Source organism: Oryzias latipes (assembly GCF_053564925.1).
Source record: "Oryzias latipes strain Hd-rR chromosome 1 unlocalized genomic scaffold, Olatipes_Hd-rR_3.1 chr1_Y".
Taxonomy (NCBI): Eukaryota; Metazoa; Chordata; class Actinopteri; order Beloniformes; family Adrianichthyidae; genus Oryzias; species Oryzias latipes.
Genome location: NW_027616335.1, coordinates 5,020,922 through 5,047,195, shown reverse-complemented (window position 1 = coordinate 5,047,195; position 26,274 = coordinate 5,020,922). Strand labels below are relative to the sequence as shown.

The following is a 26,274-nucleotide window of genomic DNA, read 5'->3' as shown; positions in this document are numbered from 1 at the left end:
AAAAGAATGTTAAACTCTTACCCAGCAGACTGTGTAACCTTGAGCATGATTAGTAACAAAGTTTAAGTTAAAGTTTAGGTTTAACTAAAAAAAAAGCTTTAACTTTAACTCACAAGTTATTCTGTCTGGTCAGGGCATCCAGAGGAAATCTTCTGAGATGTCTGCTTGTCCTTGCCGTCCTGTGATGCTGCATATCTGCTCGTTTTCAGTTTGATCTCACGAAAAACGGTTGAATTATTGCTAGGAACACGGACAGATTCATTTTCAAAGCCATTTTCAGTAAGGTGTAAGTTTAAAAATAAAAAAGACCGTTGGCGAGGTTGTCGCTTTTAAACAATCTGGGACTCGTCTCTGGGACTTGACATTTTCGGGGACTCGATTAGCAGGTGAAGTACAAAAACTACAGAAAAAAATGCCTCCTTGCAAGAGCCCGTTAATCGTTCAGCGGCACAAAAACAAAATAAATATTGGCATGAAAAAATAACTTGGGGGTTTATTTATGAACAAATGCATTAAATCAACACCAAAGTGTTTGTAATTTAATTATTTATAAATCAGTCACGTTTTCCATGATCAGAACACAGCAGATTCATAAATAGTCTTTGTAAAATGTTCATATTTATTATGTTTTTACTCTGACAAATAAGTGTCATTCTCCGTGTTAAATAGGAGTAGTTCGCCTCCAGGTGGTGGGGGTAATGCGCCACTTTGTTTACGTGTCAAGCGCGTTATGAACAACACCCAAAAGAAAAAAGTACTGAGCACGGGTGTCTGAATTGCTTTTAAATTCAGAGAACTATATAGAACTATATAGTTCTGCACTATATAGGGTTTTAGTAGTTAGGGATCAGGGCAGGAATTCGGACACAGGTTCATTTCCACTGAAATGCCTTCAGTCGAGCAACTTCGTTTCTAACAATAAAGAAATGCCTTCCGTTTCTATTGAAATTTTCACATGTGTATGTGAGAGCATTTTGGATAGTGTGTGTGAGAGCATTTTCACATGTGTATGTGAGAGCATTTTCAGTAGTGTGTGTAAGAGCATTTTCAGTAGTGTGTGTGAGAGCATTTTCAGTAGTGTGTGTGAGAACATTTCACATGTGTATGTGAGAGCATTTTCAGTAGTGTGTGTGAGAGCATTTCACATGTGTATGTGAGAGCATTTTCAGTAGTGTGTGTGAGAGCATTTCACATGTGTATGTGAGAGCATTTTCAGTAGTGTGTGTGAGAGCATTTCACATGTGTATGTGAGAGCATTTTCAGTAGTGTGTGTGAGAGCATTTCACATGTGTATGTGAGAGCATTTTCAGTAGTGTGTGTGAGAGCATTTTCACATGTGTATGTGAGAGATTTCACATGTGTATGTGAATGAATACATTTTCAGTTGTATGTATACAAGCATTTCACTAGTGTGTGTGAGAGATTTCACATGTGTATGTGAATGCTAATTCTGAATAATGTCCTACACGGCACCTCATAAAGTGAAGTTCATTTGACACTATAGAGCAGGGGTCGGGAACCTATGGCTCGCGAGCCATATATGGCTCTTTTGATGGTCACATGTGGCTCGCAGACAAATCCTTAATTATACTTTTTTTTTCATTAGACCAGTCCTTCTCGGGCGCGATGCAATGCCAGAGGCGCGCAGTAGTAGCGGTGCTTGGAGAAAAAACTATCAGTTTACTGTTATCTATTATTTCACAGAGTTTGTACCACCCGGAAACCTTTGAATTGCCTCCCTGAGGAAGAGCGCGCAGTTTTGGGGACGGGATGTGTGAGGAAGAAAGCAGAGGGGGTGGGGGGGGGGGGGGGGGACCGGCAGCAGGTGAATCGCGCAGAGATGGTAAAAACGTAAACCTGCTGCCCGTCACTCCTGCAGCGTGGGTGTGTGTGTTTGGTTCCATGTCTGTCTCACATCTAAAAAAAATTCAGACCTACGATCACGTTTAAAGTCTCAACGCCTGCATGAAGCAGAAACTCACCACGGATCAACCAGACTAGACCATCAGCAAAACTACCACGAGAAATACTCATCATTTATTAGCAACAGTATAACAATGTTATTAAAAAGAATCCACAGACTTATTGGACTTTAAAAATGTTGAAATTACATCAAATGCACACATTCATTTGTATATTTAGTTTTAAACATATTGTCGCGGACTGAGTTTAACTTGGCTGTTGGGCCGCGTTAAAAGTTCTGGAGTTCATGGAACGCATCGTTCAAGCAGAGATCTGATTGGCCCTCAGTTCTGTCGCTCAGCCTGTTGTTAGGTAGTTTGGACCAATGGGGTTCAGCCATGGGCCGAATAAGGAAATGGGAGGGCTGGAGCAGGACGGGGGAATATAAAGTTGGGAGAAGCGCTCTCATCTCGTCTCGGCGGGAGAGATTCAGGAGTTGCTGAATTGATTGTACGGCGTTTGTTGCGGTCTACAGTAACCAGAATAAAGAACCCTAAAAGAGGTTAAGTCTCCGTGCCTTAGTGTGGGAAAGGGACACTACATTATTGTATGGCTCTTTCGAAATTACATTTAAAAATATGTGGGGTTTTATGGCTCTCCTGGCCAAAAAGGTTCCCGACCCCTGCTATAGAGAGTCAAGGCCCCTGGGCTTTTGCCTCGGAAACCCTGTGTAAGAAAGTGCAACGTGGTAATTTTCCATGAGCTGCGGCAATTTCATCAGTGCTGGAAAAAGTTCTTCACAAGCGGTAAGTTAAACTAATTTATGGGGAAAAAATACTGTTAAATGGCCCTTAGTATATACAATAATGTATCTAGAGAGAATTGTATAACTTTTCTACGCTTTTTTGTTGCTGTTAAGCTGCTTTCACGCAGCGGTTTCATCCAACCCGTCCGTGGCCTTCTGTAATGCACTACACGCACAAATGTTGTAAATGCAGCTTTACCTGAACAGCTAATGCTACACACACAGACTTCGAGTTTCAATGTTAAGTTAATGTAGAGGATCTGTGGCGCGATTTGAGCGCAGTGTGTTTTCAGCGGCACGGCCTGAGTTTAAAAAAAAAAAAGACCGTTGGCGAGGTTGTCGCTTTTAAACAATCTGGGACTCGTCTCTGGGACTTGACATTTTCGGGGACTCGATTAGCAGGTGAAGTACAAATCCAAAATGGCGACTCAACGTCACAATTCCATCCATCCGTCCATCCATCTTCTTAACCCGCTTTATCCCTTTCGGAGCAGCGGGGTTGCCGGAGCACGTCAGATTACTGTTAAGGAAAGGTGGGGGAAACTTTGGACAGGTCGCCAGTTTGTTCCAGGGCCCATGGGGCTGGAGTGCTCCACATCCACCTTGGCGGACAGACAGACATGATAAAGCCACCTGTTTGCTTAGGCCTACTCCCTTTCGAACTAATACAGGAACAGCAAGCCTTAACTTGGTCACAGACACACGAAATCACGTTCTGTGTGAATGCAGTTAGGGGTTTTAGATAACTATTTTACATTTTAGGAAAATGTGTTTTCCTGCATTTATATAATTTTATTTATTTACTATTTAGCAAGTTTCATGTATGCTTGAATCATGTAAAAAACTATTTTTTACTTTTAACCAGTTGTGGCATCCTTTAAAAAAACGTACTCAAAATTGCATCTGTCCTGTGGAAGGAAGGAATTTTTTAGTGTCACTTTGCAAAAAGTTACTACATACAGGTGGGACAAAATTTTAAGACAGACACCCTTTCCTGCTTGTAATCGCTGGATGTCATGTGAACGTAGATTATCCGAGAAATTAAATAGGGAATGTCGTTTTATTTTACTCTGTATGTGTTGCAAAATGCATTTTACAAGCAAAATGTATACAAGTTCTTTTTTTGTATTTTTAATTGTTTTATTTAGAGCTATGGACAATGATTTAACCTAATATTTATGAAGTCTATCTTTGTGGGCTGGTAAGGGCTGTCAAATTTTTTTGTGTGGGTGGGGGGTTACTTAAGTATAATTGAATTTTATAACACAACCTTGCTTTAATCAATATTTACACCACATTGTAAATCTAACTAAATTTTATAATCTAATTCTTGTAGGTCAATTGGTGTTGCTCTTCAGCTTCAGAGGGTCTCAGCTGGTAAACCCTAAGTGAAGGAGGTAAGTCTTGATAGTCATGTTAGCAGTGTCAGCATGCCCCCCCCCCCCCCCTATTTTTTTGTTCTTTTATGGAAAGCTCACCCTAACATATACCAGACTTGGTGATTACATAATTGACTTTGCATATTACATGGCTCACACACACACCTCATTCTGGAACCCACTGCATGGGTTTTAAAAGTTTCAAAACTCTGTAGTGGATAACATAGTTGACAGGTTTATTACTGTGTCCATATGACTGTTTTTAATTTTAGCTTGAATTGTTTAAGTTGTATGCTAAAAAAATGCTTATTTCTGTCATGTTCTTTTCTTTTTGGTATGGTTCAGTAAAATGCTGGTGCAGGTTCGCTACCGCCAACAGCAGAAATATGTAAAGCTGGATGAAGTTGATGGACAGTTTGATTTCATGAAAAAGGTTTGTTTTTAAATTTCGTTTGAAGAGGAAATACATTTTGTGTAGGTGATTTTGTATCCAAATTAGTTAATTCATTTGTGAAGTGAGAATAGTGCTGGCTTAAAAGGTGCTCTCAGAAATATCTCATCTTTTCCAGTCATCGAGAGGTTTTGCCTGCCACCTGACGCAAAAGTAGTATACAAAGATGCAACAGGGACAGAAGTTGACGAAGACATTTTCAATGACCTTGTCAGCCAAGGCAGCGTTGTTTTAACAGTTTTCCCAAGTGATGGTGAGAAATGTAAAGGGTCAGTTACATGAAGCAATTCAGTGTCAAATGGTGGAACCTGAACTCTCAAATCAGTCTACAGAAAAAAAAACAATATGTAGTATAATGTGGAATCCAACAAGATGCAATAAATTTTGCAACATTTGAACGAAGCTGTACATTTTTTTTATTTCTGAAATTTATTTTTTCTCCTAGAGTTTACTGATTGCTCCTTGTCCTCTCCATCTGAATGGTCTGACTCAAGCTTCAGTTCAAGTGCAAGTGCATCAACTGTACTTCTAGATGAGATCCCAAGGAAAAAATCAAGAGTTGAAGGAACAATCAATGCAGTTTCTGCAAAAAAGGTTGGAAAAAAGTTCAAATATCTCTGTCAACATTTTTTTTTGCCGTTTAATTACAATTTTTGTCTTCCCTAAGTTGATCGAAGCTGTACTTGGAGCCAGTTCAGGTGGTGAAGAGGTCCTTGAAGAATATCACGCATCACAGACTCTTAAAGATTCTACCAGAAGAAAGCTGGTCAATATAATAGTGGCCCACATGATTGATAAACATGGGTAATGTGCCCAGTTTTTGTAGACTTAAAAAAAGAATCAAAACTGTTTATCTATTACTATAGTAATCCCAATTGAATCTCTTCCCAGACATCTCCCCACTAAAGCTGTTAGAGAAGAATATGCTCTTGGGATAGTGACACTTTTTCCATCCCTGAAAGACCCATACTCCGAGAAAGGCTACGTATGTATAATTATTATTGTAATATTCGTTGAGATAGTATTTATGTTTTGTGTTGTTAGGTTCTGGGTGGGCATTTTGATTTCTGATATTCTTAAAAATGACAGACAATGCACTGTTAATGTATTTCCATTTCAGGAACATTTCTATGATGCTGCAAGCAGTACAGGATACATTTCTTGGCGTCTTAAGACCATCCAGAGAAAGATTCGACGAGAATCTACCACTTCAAATAGCCTCACTGGCCTTTCTCAAGGAGGAGGTAATACATCTGCAAACTGGTCATCTTATGTCAGCTAGTGTAGTAGAAGAGAGCAAAGATGGTTTTAGGTCTGTATGCTGTCACCTCTTTCACAAAAGTAGTTTGTATGTCTGACATTAGAAAGCCACTTTCCTCTTACTAGATTGGTTGAACAATCTCTTGGACTGATTTTTATTATATAATTTTTTTTGCATTTACCTATCAGCAACTAGGGCCTAATTTATTTAAAGTGTGTGTGTTCCTTTCTTCAAGGGCCCTAAATTCCAGAGATCTGTTGTAGTTGAGGAGCAGCAGCTGGATGGAGATGCTTGTCAGGAGGCAATGTCTTTGCTCAATTATGCCACAGACACTATGCAAATTTTTCGAAAGATGAGAGAGACGTTTCAGCATCGGCAAAAACTCATCAATGACTCAGACAAAACGATTGACATCCTGTCAATCTTCCCAAGATTCCTGGATACCAAAGGATTGGTATGTATGCAGTGATATTTTGAGATTTACTTGAAATGTGCAGAATGTGGTGATAGTATATTTTCTTTCTCATAGGTAAATCAAGACTTCATTCTCTTGTTTAATGACGAGGTATCCAACCGGCTGCTTCAGAAATGGGACCCGATCTTTAGATGCAACGTTATCAAAGAGGCCAAGCAGCTCACTTCAACACCAGAGCTTCGTCAGTTGTTGCATTCAGCGGAGAGTCCACAAGGAAGTGATGAGGCAATGAGTGAGTTTTGCTCTCTTGTGTTTACAATTCAATACTTTATTAACATAACTTTTTTTGTACTTTGCTTTGTGTAAGTCTTTAAAAGTTCAATGACCTAAAAGATCATGAAGTACATGAATTTGCAGTACATTTGAATGCAGGTTTGTTAAATCAGATTATTAGGGGCATATTTAAGTTTCTCAGTTATTGCATCACCGCCAACTTATTTTAGCTGTCATTTTACTATTTATTGCGGCACATATCTACTTGAGACATGCAGAGTTTTAAATATATGCAACGTTTTCAACAGAGTAATTGGTTTTTGCCCTTTTAATGATCATTGTTTTAAGTCTTTGCTGTTCATTCATTCTTTGTCCATAGCTTATGATGCAGAGATGGCCTCGCTTTTGTTGCTGTTATATCTCCTTCCACCACCACCTGGGGGACCAAAGTTTCCAAAAATCAGCGCTTCTGATGCAGTTGAAAAAGTTATTGTCTTTCACAAGGTAATTTTACATTTGTTAATTTTGATCATGTGTAAAACTGGTAAAGAGTTAAATGAAACAAATTGTAGGCAAGTTTAATTTAACATAGAATGTTTGTTTTCACTTGTGCAGTGCTATTTCTGACTTGAGTGTCCAATGTCCTTTTTAAACCTCAGTCTTGCTGCAGTTTGGAAGAACATCTTCAGAACCAGCAGAACCATCAGCCATACCTCCTAGCCGTTGGTCGCGAAAAGAGGTACATCGACAGATTCTACATTTCCATTGACAAGCGTCTCATCCCATGCCAGGCAAACCGCTCCCTTGGGGCATTTGATGAACTTTTTAAAGCTCATTTTGTTTTCAGTGTGTCTTATGATGGTGCACTTCTGAATTTCTACACCTTTTTGCAGACAACAGTTTATAACATTGATATGGGTAAAATGAAGGTGTCACCAAGAATTCGAGACATGAGAGCCAAACTCCTTAACCAGGAGGTGCTTCTCACAACCCAGATTTAAAGCCAGGACAATTAAAGGCATTTTGAGCAAAATGCTCACATGTTTTCTGTGCAACAAAATTTTCCCCAGCAGTCAGCAGTTGATTTCACATATAAGAGGTGAACATGGTTATTATCCTGGACCAAAGTTCAAGTTGTTTTGTTGTCAGCCAAGTTGTAGGCTTCAGTTTCAAACATATGCAGGCTTTAGAAAGCACCTTAACATTATTCATAGCAACGTTGAACAAATTGTTCATACTTCAGCTGTTACTAATTTGCCTAGTGATCCAGTTTCACATGATTTGGAAGACCAATTTCATTCAACAGATCTTTCTCAAAGTTCATCCAGTGTTATTCTAGAGCAGGGGTCGGGAACCTATGGCTCGCGAGCCATATATGGCTCTTTTGATGGTCACATGTGGCTCGCAGACAAATCTTTAATTATAGTTTTTTTTTTTCATTAGACCAGTCCTTCTCGGGCGCGATGCGATGCCAGAGGCGCGCAGTAGTAGCAGTGCTTAGAGAGAGAAATCTGCGCCAGCGCTATCAGTTACTATTATCTATTATTTCACAGAGTTTGTACCAGCTGGAAACCTGTGAATTGACGTGCCTAAAACTGCGCGCTCCCGTCTCTGAGAAAGAGCGCGCAGATGCGGGGACGGGATGTGTGAGGGAGAAAGCAGAGGGTGGGGCTGAGGTGTTGTGGGGACAGGCAACAGGTGAATCGCGCAGGGATTGTAAAAACGTAAAACCCGCTTCCCGTCACTCACTGCAGCGTGTGAGTATATGTTTGGCTCCCCGTCTGCTTGTGATCAGTCTTTGTCACATCTACAGAACATTCAGACCTACGATCACGTTTAAAGTCTCAACGCCTGCACGAAGCAGAAACTCACCACGTATCAACCAGACTAGACCATCAGCAAAACTACCACGAGAAATACTCATCATTTATTAGCAACAGAATAACAATGTTATTAAAAAGAATCCACAGATTTATTGTACTTTAAAAATGTTGAAATTAAATCAAATGCACACATTCACTTGTATATTTAGTTTTAAACAAATTGTCGCGGACTGAGTTGGATGGCTGTTGGGCCGCGTTAAAAGTTCTGGAGTTCATTGAACGCGTCAAGCAGAGATCTGATTGGCCCTCAGTTCTGTCGCTCAGCCTGTTGTTAGGTAGTTTGGACCAATGGGGTTCAGCTATGGGCCGAATCAGGGAAATGGGAGGGGCTGGAGCGAGAGCAGGTGAATATAAAGTTGGGAGAAGCGCTCTCGTCTCGGCGGGAGAGATTCAGGAGTTGCTGAATTAATTGAACGGCGTTTGTTGCGGTCTGCAGTAATCGGAATAAAGAACTTTAAAAGAGGTTAAGTCTCCGTGCCTCAGTGTGGGGAAGGGACACTACATTATTGTATGGCTCTTTCGAAATTACATTTCAAAATATGTGGCATTTATGGCTCTCTTGGCCAAAAAGGTTCCCGACCCCTGTCCTAGAGTCTAGTTCGTCCCATGTTCCAGAAAGTAGAGAAACTTCCAAAAAAATGTGTGCATCCATTGTGGGCAAACTGCAGGGTAGTGGCATTTCTAACAGTTTAGTATCTTCACTTGTGGGTGATTTGGGGGAACTAACAAGCGAGCTTCGTTCAGAAGCAAAGCAAGCCATTATTTCTGCTTTACCTGCAACTGACCCCAACATATCTGTAATTAATGAATCTTTTGAAAAATTGAAAAACCCATTCACTCATCTAAATACAGAATGGAAACGAAATAAATTCATCAACCTAAAATGGGGAGTGGTAGAGCCCAGAGAAATAACACTGGGAGTGAGATACGACACCAGACGTAATAAAAAATCGGGTACTTATGATCAGGTACCTGTTAAGGATACTTTCATTTATGTCCCTGTTCTGGAATCTCTGAAGTTCATGTGTAAGAATCCAGAAATTTGTGCTCTCCTGAAGAGGGAGTGTAGGTCAGAGCCAGATGCGTATCATGACTTTTGTGATGGAAGTTACTTTAATACTCACCCCCTGTTTTCAGCCAAAAAGCATGCTTTACAAATTCAGCTATTCTATGATGATTTTGAAACGGCCAATCCCCTTGGCTCAAAACGTGGAATTCACAAAATTGGCGGCATTTATTTCATTTTAAGAAATCTACCTCCAAAATTTAATTCCATCTTGATGAACATTCATTTAGTATCTCTTTTCCACACACCAGATCTGCACAAGTACGGTTTTGATGTTATACTGGAACCACTGATAAGTGATTTGAAACAACTTGAAAGTCGAGGGAAGAGTCTTCAATTTTCTGATGAGCCAATATATGGAACAATTTCACAAATAACTGGAGATAATCTAGGGATGCATTCCATTCTTGGTTTTAACGAGTCATTCAACAGCCGACATTTTTGTCGCCTTTGTTTGGTTGAAAAAGATGATTGTCAAATCCTAAAGTGGTCTTTCGTGAAAAAGATGTGTTTGACATGCATTGGCAGTCTCTTAAAGAAAATGTTAATTTAAAGTCACTGTATGGTATGAAAAGAAATTCTTCTCTAAATTCCTTGCAGTATTTCCATGTTTGCAGTAACTACTCTTTTGATATAACGCATGATCTTCTTGAAGATGTCGCTCAGTATGAGATCAAATTGCTATTTGAATATCTCACATAACACTACATATCAGAACAAAACTTGCTTTCAAGGATCTATGGTTTTGACTATGGTTTTTTAGAAAGAAAAAATCGTCCCACTAAAATTATTTTGGATAGTCCAGGTAATGGCATTGGCTTGAACTCCATCCAGACATTATGTCTCGTAAAAAACATTCCACTTATTCTTGGTGACATTATTCCAGCAGGGAACAGACACTGGGAACTATTACTACTGTTACTTCAAATAATGAACATAGTTTTTTCACCGTCTGTCTGTCTGTCTGTCTGTCTGTCTGTCTGTCTGTCTGTCTGTCTGTCTGTCTGTCTGTCTGTCTGTCTGTCTGTCTGTCACGATGCGCTTAATTCTTACAATGCGCTTAATTCTTACAATGCGCTTAATTCTTACAATGCGCTTTGGTTAAAGAGAAATGTCACGCTTTTGAGCAAAAACCTATAACTCACTTGGTTCTCCCATTCTATCCTGGCCAATTCCCTGGCCCTGCCCTGGGCCCCATGCCATATAAATGGCGCTCTGGGTGCGGCTGGGCCTCTGGGCAGGGGTGGGGCTCTGGGCCGGAGTGGGGGTCTTGGCGGGAGCGGGGCTGTGGGAGGGGGTGGGATTCTGGGCCGGAGTGGGGCTCTTGGGGAGAACGAGGCTCTGGGAGGGGCTCTACGGGGGGTGGGGTTCTGAGAGGGGGTGGGGGTGGAGGAGGAAATTTCTTATGGGACCCCGTGATTGTTTTTTTTTTTATGTACGATAAATTTCTACATTTTTTAAACAATATACTGTGCTACCAAAAAATGCACTTTGGTTAAAGAGAAATGTCATGTTTTTGAGCAAAAACTTGTAACTCACTTGGTTCTCCCATTCTATCCTGGCCAATTCCCTGGCCCTGCCCTGCGCCCCATGCCATATAAATGGCGCTCTGGGTGCGGCTGGGCCTCTGGGCAGGGCTGGGGCTCTGGGCCGGAGTGGGGGTCTTGGCGGGAGCGGGGCTCTGGGAGGGGGTGGGATTCTGGGCCGGAGTGGGGCTCTTGGGGAGAACGAGGCTCTGGGAGGGGTTCTACGGGGGGTGGGGGTCTTGGCGGGAGCGGGGCTCTGGGAGGGGGTGGGAGTCTGGGCCGGAGTGGGGCTCTTGGGGAGAACGAGGCTCTGGGAGGGGTTCTACGAGGGGGTGGGGTTCTGAGAGGGGGTGGGGGTGGAGGAGGAAATTTCTTATGGGACCCCGTGATTGTTTTTTTTTTATATGTACGATAAATTTCTACATTTTTTAAAATGTACACAAATTAATTAATAAAATCTTTCAAACAATATACTGTGCTACTAAAAAATGCACTTTGGTTAAAGAGAAATGTCATGTTTTTGAGCAAAAACTTATAACTCACTTGGTTCTCCCATTCTATCCTGGCCAATTCCCTGGCCCTGCCCTGCGCCCCATGCCATATAAATGGCGCTCTGGGTGCGGCTGGGCCTCTGGGCAGGGCTGGGCCTCTGGGTGCGGCTGGGGCTCTGGGCCGGAGTGGGGGTCTTGGCGGGAGCGGGTCTCTGGGAGGGGGTGGGATTCTGGGCCGGAGTGTGGCTCTTGGGGAGAACGAGGCTCTGGGAGGGGCTCTACGAGGGGGTGGGGTTCTGAGAGGGGGTGGGGGTGGAGGAGGAAATTTCTTATGGGACCCCGTGATTGTTTTTTTTATTATATGTACGATAAATTTCTACATTTTTTAAAATGTACACAAATTAATTAATAAAATCTTTCAAACAATATACTGTGCTACCAAAAAATGCACTTTGGTTAAAGAGAAATGTCATGTTTTTGAGCAAAAACTTATAACTCACTTGGTTCTCCCATTCTATCCTGGCCAATTCCCTGGCCCTGCCCTGCGCCCCATGCCATATAAATGGCGCTCTGGGTGCGGCTGGGCCTCTGCGCAGGGCTGGGCCTCTAGGTGCGGCTGGGCCTCTGGGCAGGGGTGGGGCTCTGGGCCGGAGTGGGGGTCTTGGCGGGAGCGGGTCTCTGGGAGGGGGTGGGATTCTGGGCCGGAGTGGGGCTCTTGGGGAGAACGAGGCTCTGGGAGGGGCTCTACGAGGGGGTGGGGTTCTGAGAGGGGGTGGGGGTGGAGGAGGAAATTTCTTATGGGACCCCGTGATTGTTTTTTTTATTATATGTACGATAAATTTCTACATTTTTTAAAATGTACACAAATTAATTATTAAAATCTTTCAAACAATATACTGTGCTACCAAAAAATGCACTTTGGTTAAAGAGAAATGTCATGTTTTTGAGCAAAAACTTATAACTCACTTGGTTCTCCCATTCTATCCTGGCCAATTCCCTGGCCCTGCCCTGCGCCCCATGCCATATAAATGGCGCTCTGGGTGCGGCTGGGCCTCTGCGCAGGGCTGGGCCTCTGGGCAGGGGTGGGGCTCTGGGCCGGAGTGGGGGTCTTGGCGGGAGCGGGGCTCTGGGAGGGGGTGGGATTCTGGGCCGGAGTGGGGCTCTTGGGGAGAACGAGGCTCTGGGAGGGGTTCTACGAGGGGGTGGGGTTCTGAGAGGGGGTGGGGGTGGAGGAGGAAATTTCTTATGGGACCCCGTGATTGTTTTTTTTTTTATATGTACGATAAATTTCGACATTTTTTAAAATGTACACAAATTAATTAATAAAATCTTTCAAACAATATACTGTGCTACCAAAAAATGCACTTTGGTTAAAGAGAAATGTCATGTTTTTGAGCAAAAACTTATAACTCACTTGGTTCTCCCATTCTATCCTGGCCAATTCCCTGGCCCTGCCCTGCGCCCCATGCCATATAAATGGCGCTCTGGGTGCGGCTGGGCCTCTGGGCAGGGCTGGGCCTCTGGGTGCGGCTGGGCCTCTGGGCAGGGGTGGGGCTCTGGGCCGGAGTGGGGGTCTTGGCGGGAGCGGGGCTCTGGGAGGGGGTGGGATTCTGGGCCGGAGTGGGGCTCTTGGGGAGAACGAGGCTCTGGGAGGGGCTCTACGGGGGGTGGGGTTCTGAGAGGGGGTGGGGGTGGGGGTGGAGGAGGAAATTTCTTATGGGACCCCGTGATTGTTTTTTTTTTTATGTACGATAAATTTCTACATTTTTTAAAATGTACACAAATTAATTAATAAAATCTTTCAAACAATATACTGTGCTACCAAAAAATGCACTTTGGTTAAAGAGAAATGTCATGTTTTTGAGCAAAAACTTATAACTCACTTGGTTCTCCCATTCTATCCTGGCCAATTCCCTGGCCCTGCCCTGCGCCCCATGCCATATAAATGGCGCTCTGGGTGCGGCTGGGCCTCTGGGCAGGGCTGGGCCTCTGGGTGCGGCTGGGCCTCTGGGCAGGGGTGGGGCTCTGGGCCGGAGTGGGGGTCTTGGCGGGAGCGGGTCTCTGGGAGGGGGTGGGATTCTGGGCCGGAGTGGGGCTCTTGGGGAGAACGAGGCTCTGGGAGGGGCTCTACGAGGGGGTGGGGTTCTGAGAGGGGGTGGGGGTGGAGGAGGAAATTTCTTATGGGACCCCGTGATTGTTTTTTTTATTATATGTACGATAAATTTCTACATTTTTTAAAATGTACACAAATTAATTAAAAAAATCTTTCAAACTATATACTGTGCTACCAAAAAATGCACTTTGGTTAAAGAGAAATGTCATGTTTTTGAGCAAAAACTTATAACTCACTTGGTTCTCCCATTCTATCCTGGCCAATTCCCTGGCCCCGCCCTGCGCCCCATGCCATATAAATGGCGCTCTGGGTGCGGCTGGGCCTCTGCGCAGGGCTGGGCCTCTCGGCAGGGGTGGGGCTCTGGGCCGGAGTGGGGGTCTTGGCGGGAGCGGGTCTCTGGGAGGGGGTGGGATTCTGGGCCGGAGTGGGGCTCTTGGGGAGAACGAGGCTCTGGGAGGGGTTCTACGAGGGGGTGGGGTTCTGAGTGGGGGTGGGGGTGGAGGAGGAAATTTCTTATGGGACCCCGTGATTGTTTTTTTTTTTTATATGTACGATAAATTTCTACATTTTTTAAAATGTACACAAATTAATTAATAAAATCTTTCAAACAATATACTGTGCTACCAAAAAATGCACTTTGGTTAAAGAGAAATGTCATGTTTTTGAGCAAAAACTTATAACTCACTTGGTTCTCCCATTCTATCCTGGCCAATTCCCTGGCCCTGCCCTGCGCCCCATGCCATATAAATGGCGCTCTGGGTGCGGCTGGGCCTCTGGGTGCGGCTGGGCCTCTGGGCAGGGGTGGGGCTCTGGGCCGGAGTGGGGGTCTTGGCGGGAGCGGGGCTCTGGGAGGGGGTGGGATTCTGGGCCGGAGTGGGGCTCTTGGGGAGAACGAGGCTCTGGGAGGGGCTCTACGGGGGGTGGGGTTCTGAGAGGGGGTGGGGGTGGGGGTGGAGGAGGAAATTTCTTATGGGACCCCGTGATTGTTTTTTTTTTTATGTACGATAAATTTCTACATTTTTTAAAATGTACACAAATTAATTAATAAAATCTTTCAAACAATATACTGTGCTACCAAAAAATGCACTTTGGTTAAAGAGAAATGTCATGTTTTTGAGCAAAAACTTATAACTCACTTGGTTCTCCCATTCTATCCTGGCCAATTCCCTGGCCCTGCCCTGCGCCCCATGCCATATAAATGGCACTCTGGGTGCGGCTTGGCCTCTGGGCAGGGCTGGGCCTCTGGGTGCGGCTGGGGCTCTGGGCCGGAGTGGGGGTCTTGGCGGGAGCGGGGCTCTGGGAGGAGGTGGGATTCTGGGCCGGAGTGGGGCTCTTGGGGAGAACGAGGCTCTGGGAGGGGCTCTACGGGGGGTGGGGTTCTGAGAGGGGGTGGGGGTGGAGGAAGAAATTTCTTATGGGACCCCGTGATTGTTTTTTTTTTTTTTTTAATGTACGATAAATTTCTACATTTTTTTAAAATGTACACAAATTAATTAATAAAATCTTTCAAACAATATACTGTGCTACCAAAAATGCACTTTGGTTAAAGAGAAATGTCATGTTTTTGAGCAAAAACTTATAACTCACTTGGTTCTCCCATTCTATCCTGGCCAATTCCCTGGCCCTGCCCTGCGCCCCATGCCATATAAATGGCGCTCTGGGTGCGGATGGGCCTCTGCGCAGGGCTGGGCCTCTGGGTGCGGCTGGGCCTCTGGGCAGGGGTGGGGCTCTGGGCCGGAGTGGGGGTCTTGGCGGGAGCGGGGCTCTGGGAGGGGGTGGGATTCTGGGCCGGAGTGGGGCTCTTGGGGAGAACGAGGCTCTGGGAGGGGCTCTACGGGGGGTGGGGTTCTGAGAGGGGGTGGGGGTGGGGGTGGAGGAGGAAATTTCTTATGGGACCCCGTGATTGTTTTTTTTTTTATGTACGATAAATTTCTACATTTTTTAAAATGTACACAAATTAATTAATAAAATCTTTCAAACAATATACTGTGCTACCAAAAAATGCACTTTGGTTAAAGAGAAATGTCATGTTTTTGAGCAAAAACTTATAACTCACTTGGTTCTCCCATTCTATCCTGGCCAATTCCCTGGCCCTGCCCTGCGCCCCATGCCATATAAATGGCGCTCTGGGTGCGGCTGGGCCTCTGCGCAGGGCTGGGCCTCTGGGTGCGGCTGGGCCTCTGGGCAGGGGTGGGGCTCTGGGCCGGAGTGGGGGTCTTGGCGGGAGCGGGTCTCTGGGAGGGGGTGGGATTCTGGGCCGGAGTGTGGCTCTTGGGGAGAACGACGCTCTGGGAGGGGCTCTACGAGGGGGTGGGGTTCTGAGAGGGGGTGGGGGTGGAGGAGGAAATTTCTTATGGGACCCCGTGATTGTTTTTTTTATTATATGTACGATAAATTTCTACATTTTTTAAAATGTACACAAATTAATTAATAAAATCTTTCAAACAATATACTGTGCTACCAAAAAATGCACTTTGGTTAAAGAGAAATGTCATGTTTTTGAGCAAAAACTTATAACTCACTTGGTTCTCCCATTCTATCCTGGCCAATTCCCTGGCCCTGCCCTTCCCCCCATGCCATATAAATGGCGCTCTGGGTGCGGCTGGGCCTCTGCGCAGGGCTGGGCCTCTAGGTGCGGCTGGGCCTCTGGGCAGGGGTGGGGCTCTGGGCCGGAGTGGGGGTCTTGGCGGGAGCGGGTCTCTGGGAGGGGGTGGGATTCTGGGCCGGAGTGGGGCTCTTGGGGAGAACGAGGCTCTGGGAGGGGCTCTACGAGGGGGTGGGGTTCTGAGAGGGGGTGGGGGTGGAGGAGGAAATTTCTTATGGGACCCCGTGATTGTTTTTTTTTTTATGTACGATAAATTTCTACATTTTTTAAAATGTACACAAATTAATTATTATAATCTTTCAAACAATATACTGTGCTACCAAAAAATGCACTTTGGTTAAAGAGAAATGTCATGTTTTTGAGCAAAAACTTATAACTCACTTGGTTCTCCCATTCTATCCTGGCCAATTCCCTGGCCCTGCCCTGCGCCCCATGCCATATAAATGGCGCTCTGGGTGCGGCTGGGCCTCTGGGCAGGGCTGGGCCTCTGGGCAGGGGTGGGGCTCTGGGCCGGAGTGGGGGTCTTGGCGGGAGCGGGGCTCTGGGAGGGGGTGGGATTCTGGGCCGGAGTGGGGCTCTTGGGGAGAACGAGGCTCTGGGAGGGGTTCTACGAGGGGGTGGGGTTCTGAGAGGGGGTGGGGGTGGAGGAGGAAATTTCTTATGGGACCCCGTGATTGTTTTTTTTTTTTTTTAATGTACGATAAATTTCTACATTTTTTTAAAATGTACACAAATTAATTAATAAAATCTTTCAAACAATATACTGTGCTACCAAAAAATGCACTTTGGTTAAAGAGAAATGTCATGTTTTTGAGCAAAAACTTATAACTCACTTGGTTCTCCCATTCTATCCTGGCCAATTCCCTGGCCCTGCCCTGCGCCCCATGCCATATAAATGGCGCTCTGGGTGCGGCTGGGCCTCTGCGCAGGGCTGGGCCTCTGGGTGCGGCTGGGCCTCTGGGCAGGGGTGGGGCTCTGGGCCGGAGTGGGGGTCTTGGCGGGAGCGGGTCTCTGGGAGGGGGTGGGATTCTGGGCCGGAGTGGGGCTCTTGGGGAGAACGAGGCTCTGGGAGGGGCTCTACGAGGGGGTGGGGTTCTGAGAGGGGGTGGGGGTGGAGGAGGAAATTTCTTATGGGACCCCGTGATTATTTTTTTTATTATATGTACGATAAATTTCTACATTTTTAAAATGTACACAAATTAATTAATAAAATCTTTCAAACAATATACTGTGCTACCAAAAAATGCACTTTGGTTAAAGAGAAATGTCATGTTTTTGAGCAAAAACTTATAACTCACTTGGTTCTCCCATTCTATCCTGGCCAATTCCCTGGCCCTGCCCTGCGCCCCGCCCTGCGCCCCATGCCATATAAATGGCGCTCTGGGTGCGGCTGGGCCTCTGGGCAGGGCTGGGCCTCTGGGTGCGGCTGGGCCTCTGGGCAGGGGTGGGGCTCTGGGCCGGAGTGGGGGTCTTGGCGGGAGCGGGTCTCTGGGAGGGGGTGGGATTCTGGGCCGGAGTGGGGCTCTTGGGGAGAACGACGCTCTGGGAGGGGCTCTACGAGGGGGTGGGGTTCTGAGAGGGGGTGGGGGTGGAGGAGGAAATTTCTTATGGGACCCCGTGATTGTTTTTTTTTTTTATGTACGATAAATTTCTACATTTTTTAAAATGTACACAAATTAATTAATAAAATCTTTCAAACAATATACTGTGCTACCAAAAAATGCACTTTGGTTAAAGAGAAATGTCATGTTTTTGAGCAAAAACTTATAACTCACTTGGTTCTCCCATTCTATCCTGGCCAATTCCCTGGCCCTGCCCTGCGCCCCATGCCATATAAATGGCGCTCTGGGTGCGGCTGGGCCTCTGGGCAGGGCTGGGCCTCTGGGTGCGGCTGGGCCTCTGGGCAGGGGTGGGGCTCTGGGCCGGAGTGGGGGTCTTGGCGGGAGCGGGGCTCTGGGAGGGGGTGGGATTCTGGGCCGGAGTTGGGCTCTTGGGGAGAACGACGCTCTGGGAGGGGCTCTACGAGGGGGTGGGGTTCTGAGAGGGGGTGGGGGTGGAGGAGGAAATTTCTTATGGGACCCCGTGATTGTTTTTTTTTTTTATGTACGATAAATTTCTACATTTTTTAAAATGTACACAAATTAATTAATAAAATCTTTCAAACAATATACTGTGCTACCAAAAAATGCACTTTGGTTAAAGAGAAATGTCATGTTTTTGAGCAAAAACTTATAACTCACTTGGTTCTCCCATTCTATCCTGGCCAATTCCCTGGCCCTGCCCTGCGCCCCATGCCATATAAATGGCGCTCTGGGTGCGGCTGGGCCTCTGGGCAGGGCTGGGCCTCTGGGTGCGGCTGGGCCTCTGGGCAGGGGTGGGGCTCTGGGCCGGAGTGGGGGTCTTGGCGGGAGCAGGGCTCTGGGAGGGGGTGGGATTCTGGGCCGGAGTTGGGCTCTTGGGGAGAACGACGCTCTGGGAGGGGCTCTACGAGGGGGTGGGGTTCTGAGAGGGGGTGGGGGTGGAGGAGGAAATTTCTTATGGGACCCCGTGATTGTTTTTTTTTTTATGTACGATAAATTTCTACATTTTTTTAAAACGTACACAAATTAATTAATAAAATCTTTCAAACAATATACTGTGCTACCAAAAAATGCACTTTGGTTAAAGAGAAATGTCATGTTTTTGAGCAAAAACGTATAACTCACTTGGTTCTCCCATTCTATCCTGGCCAATTCCCTGGCCCTGCCCTGCGCCCCATGCCATATAAATGGCGCTCTGGGTGTGGCTGGGCCTCTGGGCAGGGCTGGGCCTCTGGGTGCGGCTGGGCCTCTGGGCAGGGGTGGGGCTCTGGGCCGGAGTGGGGGTCTTGGCGGGAGCGGGGCTCTGGGAGGGGGTGGGATAGACCTTTTTCGCAAAAACCGGAAATACGTCATCAATGTCTAAACCTAGTTCCGGTTTGTGCTTCCTTGGCGGAGGAATTGCAGAGCCTCGAGTGTTTTTGAAGAGTGTGAGTTGTGTTCCGAAGTTCACCAGCACCGATGTGATGAAGAGTGTGAAGATGCATTCGTCCACTAAAGGAAACAAATTGGACAAGGGATATAAATTCGTCCACGAAGAGTTTATCCACCATTACCAAGGTAAGCTTCAGCTAGCTTAGCCATAGCCGCATCACCGGTATCTCTTTACGTCAACTGTAAATCCTGGTGTTATTAATTTGTAATATAAGGTATAACACATCGCAGTGAATATGTTGTGTGTATGTTTAAGTGAAAAGGCATGAGATTAACATAACACCCAAAAATTTGGTGAAGCTGTAAATAAGAAATTTTAAGGTGCCCGTATGCGTGTTCATTCTTTTTTCTGCGGTTGCGGCACTTTCTTCACTTACTATTAGTATTATTTTTCTAAAAGTAGGGTGACCACACGTCCTCTTTTCCTGGAAATGTCCTCTTTTTTGATACTTATATAATAAAATAAAATTGAACATAGATGAAATGCAATCATATTTGCTTATGTACGCAGCTCTGCACACCAATTACTCTCGATGAAATATCTCACAAACTCACTTCACTCCTCTTTTTTTACAAACTCAAATCTGGTCACCCTACTGAAAGTTATAGTTTCATTTTACATTGATGTAACAACATAAGTGTCTAAATTGTAACCTATGTAATTTATTGTTTCTAGATATCACTGGATGCAGAAAGTGCCAACCTGAAGGCTTTCTCCTGCAGTTGCTAAAGGATCTGCAATCACATAGTTGCCATCGTGTTCCAGACCGCACATTATTCACAGCTGGGTCTGTAGGCTGCTCCACCCCCCCTGGCCTGCAGGAGTGGCTTGCAAAGATGGCACAGACCAAGAACACAGGTGGGTTTGTGATCAAATTGTCATTATGATTTAAGAATGGATGTGTATCCATAACAACTGTAAATTATTATAAAAACACCCCCAGTAGTGACTACAGACTGTAATTGCTTTCTGCCTTTTACTTATAAGGGAATCTATCCTGAACCGGTTAGTGAGCTGGTGGTGCAAAAACCCAAAATAGTTGGCAGGGACGGTCTGAGGTCCACACTGTACAAGGCAAACACAGGTGATTAATTTAATTTAATACGTTTAGAAGGGAAGGCTGATAGGAAAATTCTAATGACCGAGCATTCCACTGGTATTTAAACGCAGCATTTACGGACGAATTTGTGAGACGTGAAAACAGTCTCACGGTAGATCGATGGTATTGTAGCGACCCGGGGTTAGCGCTGTCTTCAGCCCCAAAGGCTCATGGGAAGTGGGGAGCTTCAGGGTGAAACCTTGAGTCAGAGGGTTGTGTACTGAAGTGACGTCCATGCTGTTTGGGCCGATTGGGTTTGATGAAATTAACGGGCATTTGTTGAAAAGCAAATAGAGCCATCCCTTCGGCTTATTCCTTCCTGAGACTGACCGGGGTCGTGCGGTGTATGGGGCACGGTCAGCTCTCCAACAAAGTTATCTGATAGACAGATATACTTTTGATTCCTCGCTGAAGTGAGTGTATGGCTGGACCGTTACAGTATGTTCCGAATCAGACCATTTGTGTGAGGGAACGCGGGTGTCTGTCCGCAACCGAGTCAGGCTGAAATCCCGGACAATCAATTGGTGAGGTATATTTTTCTGTTTCATTGATTTACAATTTTGTGTGTGGAAACTATGCTTAGATTGTTAGATGGAAAATAGAAATAGTTAAGATTTATGGTTCACAAATAGTAACTCCTATCAAGCAGATTTGTTAACAGCCGTGGCTCGTACCGAACCGTATGGAGCCGAACTCTGAATACAACCAAATTATTGAGATTTTTAGCTTATTTTTACACCCCTAATAAATATAGATAGATATAATTTTGCTGAATGTGACATCCATAGTTATAATTAATAACGACAATGCTAACAATAGATTTGTTTTCTTTTCAAACTAACGGACGCAAATCACAGAAGAAAACCCCCTCAAGCCAGGTGAGGTACTTGTTTTATTTTTACAATTTGTTGTGTGTGGAAACAAACTGTAGTTAGATAAATTGTTTGTTAGATAAATATGCTTTCAGTGTTTTTTTCTTTGCCCATTGTACAATAAAATGTAAGCTAACCACTCAGGTTGTAGGTACTTCAACGTTAACCGTTTCATGTATTTTTGCCGAATTAACAGAAAAAATATGGAGAATCAAAATCCCCCCCAGCAACCCCCCACCACAGCAAAATAACCCCCCAACTCTGCAAAGGAACCCCCAACCTGCCCCAAACCGTATGCCCAGACCCCTAGTCTGGCATTCGGCGGTAAATGGAGCGAGGCGGGACTGCAGATTCGCCGGCGAGAATCAGGTGAGTTGAAAGTGTTTGCTCAAAAACATGTCATCTTTCTCACATACGACACACCTCATTTCTCTACGATTTTTTTTCAAAGAAGTACAATTTATAGTTACAAATACTCTTTTAAAATTGATTTCAAATGAAAACAGACACATTTTAGCCTTTTTAGAGTTTTCATCATTAAACTTTTTCCGTCTATTACACTGACAGGGCTCCAGACTGCGACCAAATGGTCGCATTTTGCGACCAAAATTTGAGAGTGTGCGACTGAATTTTACATCTAGTCGCACATGCGCGACCAGTAAATTTGCCTCCCCCACCCTCCGTATTTTTTATACATTAAACATGGAAGGGGCACGTCAATGATCTATGAAATGAGCAATGAAATCATCAATGAGACGCGAGCGCACACGCACGCAGACAGACACACACACTTGCGCAAATACTCATGACACTGGACTGGAGCACACGCGAGCGCACAATCGCGTGTCATTGAGTGATGCCTGAGGCGGCCAATGCGTGTGAGAAGAATAGGGAAAGTCACTGTAAGTGGCTAAAATATGTGGAGGGGCGGAGCCCAGAGATAATCGAGTGCTCGTAATCATCTGTCGGAAGGAAACTGAGACGATTATCATCACAACCTGATATGTGCGTCTGAGCTATGAGCAAGAGAACTATTGATTCGTTCTTCCGACCTGCGGCTACGGTACCAGTGCCAGAGTCTACAGCAGCAGTCTCAAACTCGCGAAGCAAACCACGGTTCTCATCATGCACGGCTGTTAATACTACGGCAGCACACCGCTCCCGCGGGAGATGGTCAGCTGAGGAGCATAAATGTGCCACACCTACATGCGTTGCAGATAACGGGGCTCTAACATTAAACACGTACGAGCAACAACACGATTTAAAACAGGGAAAATGCAACAATAGACGTGTTTAAGATGAACCAGCGCCCTGGGGGGGGGCATGAAGGCGAACAGGAATTAGGAGTTGTCATTAACATTCAATTTAGTTTTAATATGCCTCTCCCCCTAAGTATGATCTGTGATATTACATCTTTTATAATTACTTTAATGTTTTGTAATGTATGCAACCTTTTTTTAATAAGTTGGTATTTTAAATTATTTTAATTGATCAATGAACTACAAAAACCCATCAGGACACATGTCCCATAATGCATTGTTTTGTAGTCTGTAGGGCAGCTTTCAGTCAGTTCAGTACTAAATTTCCAGCTGCGTTCGCTCAGGTTGGGGTCTTGCTTCCGCCCCTTTCTGTTGATGTTTTTTGGTTTTGATTGAAAGGTGATGTTAGAGCAAAAACAAAAATATGTCTCACACCAGGTGATCTGTGCAGCGTTGCGTCCATCTGGGTGATCTCAAATTATTGTGCATCTTGGTTGCACATATTTGGTGTCGCCAACATGAATTTCCATCCCCTAATGTTTACATACATTTAAGTATTGTTTGAAACTGTGAAATGACCGAAAGGTTACTACGGTAATCACTTAGTTACTAAAAACTTTTTTTAAATTATAAATGTATGGTATTTTTTTTTTACTATTTGTACTGTCATGACAGCGATGCTGCTGTCAGTTTACCTTTTTGTTGCATTTTCAAAAGTGCAGAATAAAATGTGACACTGAATTTGGAACAGCACATTGTAATTTCTGCATCTATTATTAAAGTATTTATTCATAATACAGTGGAAATTAGTAGATTTGGTTAGCATGTTGATTTACGGTATGCGCCCCTAAATTTTCTGGTTATGCCCCTAAAATTTTCAGTTGGGGGGCACTGTGCTCCTAGTGAAAAAAGTTAGTCTGGAGCCCTGACTGACCTATGTAGAAATGCTTTGTGTAGAACCAAAGTTTAAAATTTCACGTCATTTTCTTATTTAAACAATTGTATACACGCAGATTGTTCGAAGTTTTTCCTTGTGAAGTCAAATATTGTTTTTATTCTGTCGTCAGTTTCTGTTGAGCCTGGCCTTGGCAAGGACAGAGGAGGAGAGACGCTGCCTCCGGCAAATTTATGGCGCAAACTAAAATGGTAAGTTTGACTCCTGCTTGTTGTGTGTGAACAGATGTATGGAAGCGATTCTGTAGCATAATTAAAAAGTAAAGTCAAAACCAGAAATGCTTTTTAATTTTCAAAATGAAGCTGCATCTTTTGACTCAAAAATAAAATGAAAAAGCAATCCACCAAAATGCTTTTTCATTTCCTTCCTTAACACAGTTTATTCTGTCACTTAATTAAAATGAAAATGAAAATGGTATTGGACATTTCATTTTAAAAAAGGTCCATGGTAAATGTGTACTAAAATTCATTTAGAAATGTCTAATTTGACATTTAAAATGGATTAACAGAAATGCTTTTAAATTTTCAAAATGTAGCTGCATTTTTTGACTCGAAATTAAAAAGAAAAAACAATATTTCTAAATGCTTTATCATTTTATACCTAAAACCGCTTATTCTGTGTCATAATTAAAACGAAAATGCAAAGAGGGGATTGCATTTGCATTTTAATATCCACCCTGCGCACCTTGTCGCAATATTCATTTGGAAAAAGCATTAGCAGAGGGGAGGCGGGGCGATGACGTCACCGCTTTCTGTGTGTCTGGCCCGGCCGCTGACTGACAAACACGCACCAGGAGCAGACTGTGTTAGCGGCAGAGAAAACGGCTTTGAGTTGGTTGTGAACTTCTGATGAGTTTCCACAGCTTCTCAGGACTACATAGAAGCATGTCTGCCTTCTGCGGTCCTCCTCCTGACTGCAAGAAAAGTTCAGTCACTGAGTCAGAAATGCTAAAATCTATATTACCATATTAGCCTAATCCTAGTATGCTGTTTATAGGTTTAACTAAATAAAGTTTACATTTGTCAACAGCAAATTATGCGTACATCATGCAGCATGTTGATAATAGCCCTGCAGCATCATGCATTCAACTTGTGTTCTATTAAGAAAGCCCCTCCAGCAGTAAAAGAAAAAATTATAGTTCTTACCTGTGAAATGTTCTGCCTTCCTCCTTTGTGGACTCTTATTTTGGCAGTTGAAACTTGCACAATGAACTGGCATATTGCAAAAAATGTGTTCACATGCATGCACTGCAGCAGTAACTTCACCTCACCAAGATGGCGGTGCTCTCCTCCCATCAGGAATCACGTGATGTCTCTAGTGCAGGGGTCGGCAACCTTTTTTACTCAAAGAGCCATTTGGGACCGCCCCTAATGGAAAAAAAAGCACCCGGAGCCACAACATCATTATATATTATATATATTATGCATGTATATATTATATCAAGGGTGCTCATTACGTCGATCGCGATTGATTTTCAAGGACATAAGTGTAGATTGCGGGCCAGAAAAGATAAAAAAAGTACTTCTTTCTTTTCATCATCATGTTTATTTGTTACATGTTTATTTCAACATTATTGTTTATGTACTGATTATTAAAAACTACACAGTGAGTTTACATAAAGATACTTTTGTATTAACAGATGAGGCGTTTTATTACACATACAGAAAGCAGCGACCATCGTATTCATGCTCTGGTGTAAACGGTGCAATGCGGGGAGCGTGGCATATTGTGAGGCATTTGGCGCTGCTGGCTCCGTATTGATCAGTATTGATGGGGAACGACGACTACTAATTTAGTGCTCCGTCCTCCGAACACACAATATATTTCACGCACACACCTCCGCTCCGTGCTCACACCCCCATCTCCACCTGCACGCGCCCCTCCCTCGTGGCACGCGCGCCGCTCAGCACAAACACACACTCCGCAACAGTATAAAGCGCGTGCCTCACAGCTTCCTTGATGAGCTCGTATTTATCGGGCGAGAACTGCAGAGCTTATAGCAGGAGGAGAAACGCGGGGCGGCTTTAATAAACTCCGGTTGCTGGACTTCTACCGGGGACATGATGTGTCGCGGGGAGAAAAAGACGTTCTAAAGGCAGAGTTTGCGCTGAGTGCATTTAAACTCCCGTCTGCAGTGACGTATGTGTCAGAGGATGTCCGATTGGCCATTCTGAATGTCAATCAACTCCCGTACTTTTCGGTGAGGATTTTGATTGGCTGGTGGATTTTCAAGAAGCACTCTCTTCCCCTTCAATCACCCCCACGTCCCCGAAGATGACCGGTCGATCGCGACCGACGCAACTAGCTCCCCTGCTCTGAAACACACATCACCGCACACAGGAGTCCAAAACACCGGCGCAAACTCTCCGTCACCAGAAAGCCACTCCCCGTTCCGCGTCACGCCAAGCCCCCGGCAGAAAATCACTCCAGAACCGGAGTGTTTATTGAAGCCGCCCCGCGTGTCTCCTCCTGCTATCAGCTCCGCAGCCCTCGCCTGACAAACACGAGCCCACCAAGGACGCTGTTTTTTACGTGGCACGTGCCTCGCACGGAGCCAGCAGCGCCTTTGAAATGCTATGAAAAATGAACAAACTAAAATAAATTTGAATTTTTATAAAATACTCATTATTTTCCAAAGTCACAGGGAGCCACAACAGAAGGATGAAAGAGCCACATGTGGCTCTGGAGCCATGGGTTGCTGACCCCTGATATAGAGCCACCACTAGCAAAATACTAATTCAGTTTTATTTTATCGGTTTTGATAAGTTCACAACTTGATTTCATATTGATTTATATTTCAAATTTTGGATTCAAAACTAATTGTATTTGGAAACAAATATTGATTTTCTGAAGGGAAATTGATTTGTTTTTATTAAACGCAGCTTTACTGAACAGTGTTGCGTTTGC

The 26,274-nt window shown here is 44.4% G+C and overlaps 1 protein-coding gene across 4 annotated transcripts; it reads left to right on the top strand.

Annotated features, from left to right (window-relative positions):
* The first annotated feature begins 1,504 nt into the window (after positions 1 to 1,504).
* Positions 1,505 to 20,040, top strand: LOC111946973 (uncharacterized). 4 transcript variants are annotated; one of them, XM_078943570.1, is made up of 12 exons: positions 1,505 to 2,708; positions 4,044 to 4,104; positions 4,432 to 4,519; positions 4,983 to 5,131; positions 5,205 to 5,341; positions 5,429 to 5,522; positions 5,658 to 5,781; positions 6,034 to 6,252; positions 6,328 to 6,505; positions 6,866 to 6,990; positions 7,146 to 7,225; positions 19,155 to 20,040. In XM_078943570.1, the coding sequence occupies exons 7-12, from the start codon at positions 5,668 to 5,670 to the stop codon at positions 19,243 to 19,245; spliced, it is 807 nt and encodes a 268-aa protein (XP_078799696.1). In that variant the 5' UTR covers positions 1,505 to 2,708; positions 4,044 to 4,104; positions 4,432 to 4,519; positions 4,983 to 5,131; positions 5,205 to 5,341; positions 5,429 to 5,522; positions 5,658 to 5,667; the 3' UTR covers positions 19,246 to 20,040. The 4 variants fall into 4 exon arrangements, with proteins under 4 accessions (XP_078799696.1, XP_078799697.1, XP_078799695.1 ...); XM_078943571.1 differs by lacking the exon at positions 19,155 to 20,040 and adding an exon at positions 10,543 to 10,717; XM_078943569.1 differs by lacking the exon at positions 19,155 to 20,040 and adding an exon at positions 4,656 to 4,790 and having other exon boundaries at positions 7,146 to 9,190.
* The last annotated feature ends 6,234 nt before the right edge of the window (positions 20,041 to 26,274 follow it).